Genomic DNA, 6,339 nt, shown 5'->3' with positions numbered 1-6,339 from the left:
ACCGCGGCTGGCACCGTGCCCCGCGCCAGGCTGTGTGTTCTGCCTCGCCTCCTCTGCGGAGGAGCTGTGACCCGGGCTGGGTTCACCCCCAGCCAGGCTCCTGCAGGTCTTGGGAAGCAGCAGCTGCGTGTCCGTCCCGAGGCCACGGTGCTGCCAGCTGGCACAGCACGGCCCTGCCTGGCATGGCACACCCTGTCTGTGCTGCTGACTCTTACCCTGGCCGGGGCAGCACTGTGGGAACACCTTGGGCCTCTCACCTGGGCAGAGCTGGAGCTGCTCTGGCTGCACGGGGCAGTAGTCACTCCCTGGGAAATCCAGTTGGCTCCCCAGGTGCTCACAGCCCACTCGAGCACTTACAAGGGTAAAGGAAAGCATCTAAACCAGAACAACTCAGTATATGGGAAGTACCAAAGTTCCAGCATGTTCTGCACAGTTGGAGGAGTTTACATCCAAACCCGACAGCAGAGCTGTGTGCTGGAGATGGAGGTACATCCTGTGCTGCTTTGTTTAGTGCTTGCTCTGGTGGCTGTAGCTAGGGCACTTGTTCCACATCCTGCTCTAAAGGTGGCTCAGCAGCTGGCAGAGGTGGAACAGGCGATGGTGCAGCTGTGTGCAGTTTCCCTGGAATGGTCCTCCAGAGGCTGACTGGAGGTTTAGGTGACTTCACTGCCAACAGCAAAGCCCAAAGGGTGTGTAACTGCCTGGTTTGGGTACTGTGGTGCTTTTAAAGAGCATTCACCATCTCTGTGCTCTGTTTTGAGATCTGAGCAGCGTGGTCTGTCCTCCAGGTGTTTCCACAGGAACAGGCTGTGTTAGGTGTTCTTCCCAAGCACAAATCATCTCCACGGTGAGACTTTCCCCCTGCGAAGGGATGGGAAGCAGGAATTGGGCTGTGCCCTCGTGGAGCTGAGCTGGCAGGAGCAGCACCAGGTGGTCTGCTGAGTTCTGCAGGAGCTGTTTGAAGGAGGAGAGGAGTCACCTGAAATTAGGTCATGGAAAATCCTGCGAGGAAGGCAGTGAGCAGGAGCACAGACTCACCAGTTGGTGTGTTCTGGGGAGAGGTTTGCATGGAGGTGTTGGCCATCGCTGGCCTCACCGGTGGCTTACTCTGGAATTTGGGATGGTAATTAATTGGCAATTAACTGGTAATATTTAATATGTCAGGGCAAGCCTGTAATTCTGTATGATTTAGGAAAGCAAAGCATTCTCAATGGCTGCAGAGTGCATGGGAAGTCCTTACCTTGGAGCATGGGTGAAAGGCTATAAGGAGGAATTAGCAAGTAAAAACAAAGATGAATTTTAAGTGATGATTCTTAGATTTTAGGTGATTTTTAAACAAAGTTGATTTTTAAGCTGAATGTATGTTTAGTTCAGGAAATGGGGGGAAGCCCTTTTTGTGCTTCTGCACCTCAAATATTCTTTATTATTTGTATACATATATTAACATCTGCATTTTCAGTCCCATTTTCCACAACTCTGGGGCCTTGTGTTTGACTGCAGGGCAGTCAGGCAGCTGTGCAGCACCCCAGGTCCTCCGCTGCTCTGTCCAGGGATGGAGGCAAAATTCATCCTAAGCTCTTGCTAAGAGATTTCCCCTTTCTGCAGCTCTTGCTGTGTATTTTTGCCACGATGCTCTTCGCTTTAGTCAGCCAGGATTTGCACACTGGGTGTTGCTGGCCCCCCCTGTGCCCCCAGCCTGCTGTGAGGAGCTGCTGCTGGGGCAAATGCCATGGGAAAGGGCCTCATTGCCTCCTTGCCCATCCATGGGCATTAATGTCACTTGCCCTCCTGCTGGCACATTCCTGGCAGAAACAGAGGCACAGCAGCTTTGCAGATAACTTCTGTGGCACCACTCCTTGACAGAGCTGCTTCTGAGGACACCCTCACTGGGTGTGGGGACACCTCTCTGTGTCTTTGCCTGTATTCAATTGAGGTGGAAAAAGGAAAGACATTTAGTGGAAAGTCTTTCTTTTTACAAGAACCAGTTCAAATCTCTCAGGTCCAGACTGGTTTCCTCACCCTTTCCAGGGCAGGTCCCAGCTGTGAGCCAGGGGGAGACAGGTTAATTAGCAGGGAATGCCATTCGTGCCCATGTAAGCTGATGGCTGGCTGCCTGGGAGGTGAAGACCTTTCTTTTGAGTTCTTGTTCAGGATTTATTGCTTGCTGTTGGTGAAGGATTTGCACAGTGCCCATCATAAGCAAAGCTTCCAGCTCCTGTAGTGCTTTCTGGAAAATCAAAGTTCCTGTTCTTTTTCCCCTTGTCTGCCCAGGCCCTAGTGAACATGGGGGAAGGTGAAGTTGGAAATTAACTCAAGATTGGTGTGGGATTTCTTTAATGTAAGGTGGAAGCCTCAATCCAAACCATCACCTGAGCTGCAGCAACCCTCGGTGATCTGGTCCCTGGTATATTGATTCCAGTATGAAAATTTTGGGGCTAGAAGGTGAAGAGCAAACTTCTGGAAAGATCTTTGTTCTGCTAAGCAGGAGCAGTGTGGGTATAGCAGGTGGAAGCCTGGTGTTGTGCAGCAGGGGTTTTCTCCTTGTACCAAGTGGATGTGGCACTGTTCACACTGAGTGTGTTCTCTCAGTATGGAGAGAAGTTGCTCAGGTGGTTTCAGCACTGCTCTTACTCTTCTTGCCTCCTTTGCACTCCTGTGTCTCCCTGGATTCCCTGAGTGTGGCACTCAGTGGTGATGGGTCACAGGTTGGACTCGCTGCTCTCGGAGGTGTTTTCCAACCTCAGTGGTTCTGTCTCTGATGTGTGTCAGTTATCCATCACAGGATTCTGCATCACTTTATCAGACTCAGCAAGTTACTTCAGTCCTGTTTGTTTAAGCCAGTTGGAGTGGATCCTGTTCCTCTGATCGGTTCTCTTTGTTCTTTCAGATTTTGGGTTCAGCAACATCTTCACCCCTGGCCAGCTGCTAAAAACCTGGTGTGGGAGTCCTCCCTATGCTGCTCCAGAGCTCTTTGAGGGCAAGGAGTACGATGGGCCCAAAGTTGACATTTGGGTATGTGTTGAACCTCTTTGATCTCATTTTCACTGTCTGGCTTTGCTTCCTGAATGTCTCCTGGTCACGAGTACTGTCATCAGACAGTGCATGTCTTGGAGAAAAGCCCCAACGTGGCAAAGAAACACTTAGAAAATCTTACTCTGGACACTACGTCCTGTGTTTTCTGTGCTGGGAGGTGCCCAGAAATGCCTCTGAGTGTGGTTTCCCCGGAGCCCATGGCTGACACGGGGTGTGTTTTGGGTGCAGAGCCTCGGCGTGGTGCTGTACGTGCTGGTGTGTGGAGCTCTGCCCTTCGACGGGAGCACCCTGCAGAACCTGCGCGCGCGCGTGCTCAGCGGCAAGTTCCGCATCCCCTTCTTCATGTCCACAGGTAAGGCCATCAGGGAGGGGGGAACACACAGCCTTTCCCTGCACCTCTGCTCTCAGCTTCTGGCAGCAATATGGCATGTGGATCTCCAGCTGCAGCCTCATCAGAGATGTGGTTGTGTCCTGTTGCTGCTAAAATGCTTCTGAACACTATTACTAAATCTTGGTTTGCAAAGTGTGGTTAGTTCTCAGATGAAACAGCTGCACTTCAGAACAAGTCAGATGTAGGAACAGGCCCTTTCTCTCCCTGCACAGCTCTGTCCCTCCCCAGGGGCGACTCAGCCTCTCCCTTCCCTTGCAGAGTGTGAACACCTGATCCGCCACATGCTGGTCCTGGACCCGAGCAAGCGGCTCTCCATGGAGCAGATCTGCAAACACAAGTGGATGAAGCTGGGAGAGGCTGATGCAGAGTTTGACAGGGTAAGCAGCAGCAGGCAGGGTCTGCTCACGTCGGGCACGTGGTGCCGCAGCCTTGGTTCTGTTCTCTGGGAACTCATTCCCACTGCTGTCACGCTGCCTTTCCCCTTTCTGTGTCTCCTGGCCTCGCGTTCCACATCACTTCTCATCTACGTACGTTTTCGTATCTTTCCCTGTGGCACTGGGAGCTTGAGGCCCTGGATTTGGGATTGGTGTGCCAGCTGCAGCCCGAGCCCAGTGCACAGGCTCTGGGGAGCGCTGGGACTCACCGTGGTGCCTCTGGGAATGGCACTGACCGTGTCTGTGCCCTTGCAGCTGATAGCAGAGTGCCAGCACCTGAAGACTGAGAGGCAGCTGGAGCCGCTGAACGAGGACGTGTTGCTGGCCATGGCAGACATGGGGCTGGACAAGGAGCGCACGGTGCAGGTGAGGCCCCACGTCGTGCCTGCCCCTCCTGGAGACCAGTGTTGGGTGGCACTCCCAGCACAGTGTGGGGCATGCTTTAGTGCTTGGCACGAGGGGCTGACCACCTTCCCTTCTCCTTTCAGTCCCTGAGGGCCGATGCCTACGATCACTACAGTGCGATCTACAGTTTGCTCTGCGACCGCCTCAAGAGGCACAAGAACCTGCGCATTGCACCTTCTCCCAGCATCCCACGGACCATGCCCTTCTCTGCCTCGGCCAACATCCAGGTACATCCTGCTTGCCCAGGGTTCTGCCAGCCCTGGCAGGCCAGGCAGTCCTTCACCTGTGAAACTCATGGCCGTGGGTGTCTTTGTCCTGGATGGATTGTGAAAATGTTCCTTGTCTGAGAACTTGGTGTGTATTCGGGTGCCGTAACCCTGAGATTAGGAACAGTCTGTGCATGGGAACATCCTTCGGTCTCCTGCTTAGTGACAGAGGACAAGGTGCTGTGAGGGTTCCTGGGAGCTGTAGTTCACAGCCCAGGACTGCTGTGTCATGGTTGTTCCTCAGTTTGTGCTGCTGTTGAAGCAATGAGCACTCGTTTTGGGAGAGGCTAAGTCATAAAGGAAGCATCTCGCTGCCCCTGCCTGAACAGAAGGGAGAGGGGGAAATGAGGTGACCCCTTGAGAACAAACAGCTCTCCAGGGTCCCCTCCCTGTCCCCAGGTGCTCACGGCTGTGCAGTGGTGTTAATCCAGCAGTGTTTGTAGAGGGGTTGTACAAGATGATGTCTTCATGTCTTCTGACACTGATCTCTCTACTCAGCAGGCAGAACAGACAGGCAACACCATGAACATCAATGTGCCACAAGTCCAGCTCATCAACCCTGAGAACCAGATTGTGGAGGTGAGGTACACCCCCCGGGACCCCTGCAACTTCTTTTCCCAGCTCACACTGAAGCCTTTCCCTTGATCCTCATGTTGTATTTCAACATCCCCAATGTTTTCCCTGTCCAGACTGACGGAACAATGAACTTGGACAGTGATGAAGGGGAAGAGCCATCACCTGAGGCTCTGGTGCGCTACCTCTCCATGAGGAGGCACACAGTGGGAGTAGCTGACCCACGGTGAGTACTGGGCTCTTCAAACCCAGGTGGAGGATTAAGGATTAAGGGGACCTGAGGATTTACTCCCAGCATGTGACTTTGATCCTTCTGGGTGTTCTTTTAATGGCCTCAGTCCCATTGCACAACTTAGTTAGTATTTCAGATGAGGGATGAGATGCTTTCCTCCCCCCAGTCAGCTCTGTGTAGGCTGTAGTGGTGCTCACTGGTGTGCAAGGCAGTGTCTCACCTGAGCTGCACTGCTGTCACATCCTAGGAGAAGTGTTTGTGATAAATGCCATCAGGGTTAATGCCAAGAGCTGGTTCTGGCAAATCTCAGTGTGGAGGGGAAAAAAGGGACAAAGAAACCCCAAGAGTGGCTTGACTACTCTGTGTGACCATTTTCTAGAGCAGTAAGCAGCTCTTTGTGAGGGGAAGCTGTGTGTGCTGGGTTTGTGGGTGCTTTTCCTCACATCATGGCTAATTCACCTCCCTGAATGTGCCTGCCCAGGACGGAAGTGATGGAAGATCTGCAGAAGCTCCTGCCTGGCTTCCCCCGTGTCACACCTCAGGCTCCGTTCCTGCAGGTGACCCCGAATGTGAACTTCATGCACAACGTGCTGCCCAGGCAGACCCTGCAGCCCACAGGACAGCTGGAGTACAAGGTACTGCCCAGTGCAGCTGCTCCCTGCTGCAGCTGTAGGTAAAACCAGATCTAGGTTAGATATTAGGGGAAAATTCTCCCCTGTGAGGTGCTGAGGCACTGGGACGGGTTGCCCGGAGCATCTGTGGCTGCTCCATCCCTGGGCCTGTCCATGCCAGGTTGGATGGGGCTTGGAGCAACCTGGGCTGGTGGGAGGTGTCCCTGTCCATGGCAGGGGGTGGGACTTGGTAACCTTTAAGGTCCTTCCAACCCAAACCATTCTGTGATTCTCCGGAAAAGCCGAAGAATGACGGAACCAGTGCGATACCAAATGATCTAGTGGGCTGGGAAGAAACAGCCCAGTGCTGCCTGGCTGGGAGCTGCAGCTGAAG

The 6,339-nt window shown here is 53.3% G+C and overlaps 1 protein-coding gene across 1 annotated transcript; it reads left to right on the top strand.

Moving 5' to 3' along the window:
• Positions 1–2,887: 2,887 nt before the first annotated feature.
• LOC103801220 (serine/threonine-protein kinase SIK3-like) lies at positions 2,888–5,969 on the top strand (the record flags this gene model as incomplete). The annotated part of the gene is made up of 8 exons (XM_009073628.1): positions 2,888–3,012; positions 3,262–3,385; positions 3,683–3,801; positions 4,114–4,224; positions 4,347–4,490; positions 5,031–5,108; positions 5,219–5,328; positions 5,816–5,969. Coding segments are annotated over 8 exons (965 nt in total), but the record flags the coding sequence as incomplete, so codon positions are not given.
• Between the last annotated feature and the right edge of the window lie 370 nt (positions 5,970–6,339).

This window comes from Acanthisitta chloris, unplaced genomic scaffold, assembly GCF_000695815.1.
Source record: "Acanthisitta chloris isolate BGI_N310 unplaced genomic scaffold, ASM69581v1 Scaffold28934, whole genome shotgun sequence".
NCBI classification, from domain to species: domain Eukaryota; kingdom Metazoa; phylum Chordata; class Aves; order Passeriformes; family Acanthisittidae; genus Acanthisitta; species Acanthisitta chloris.
This window is presented reverse-complemented; position numbering and strand designations above follow the sequence as displayed.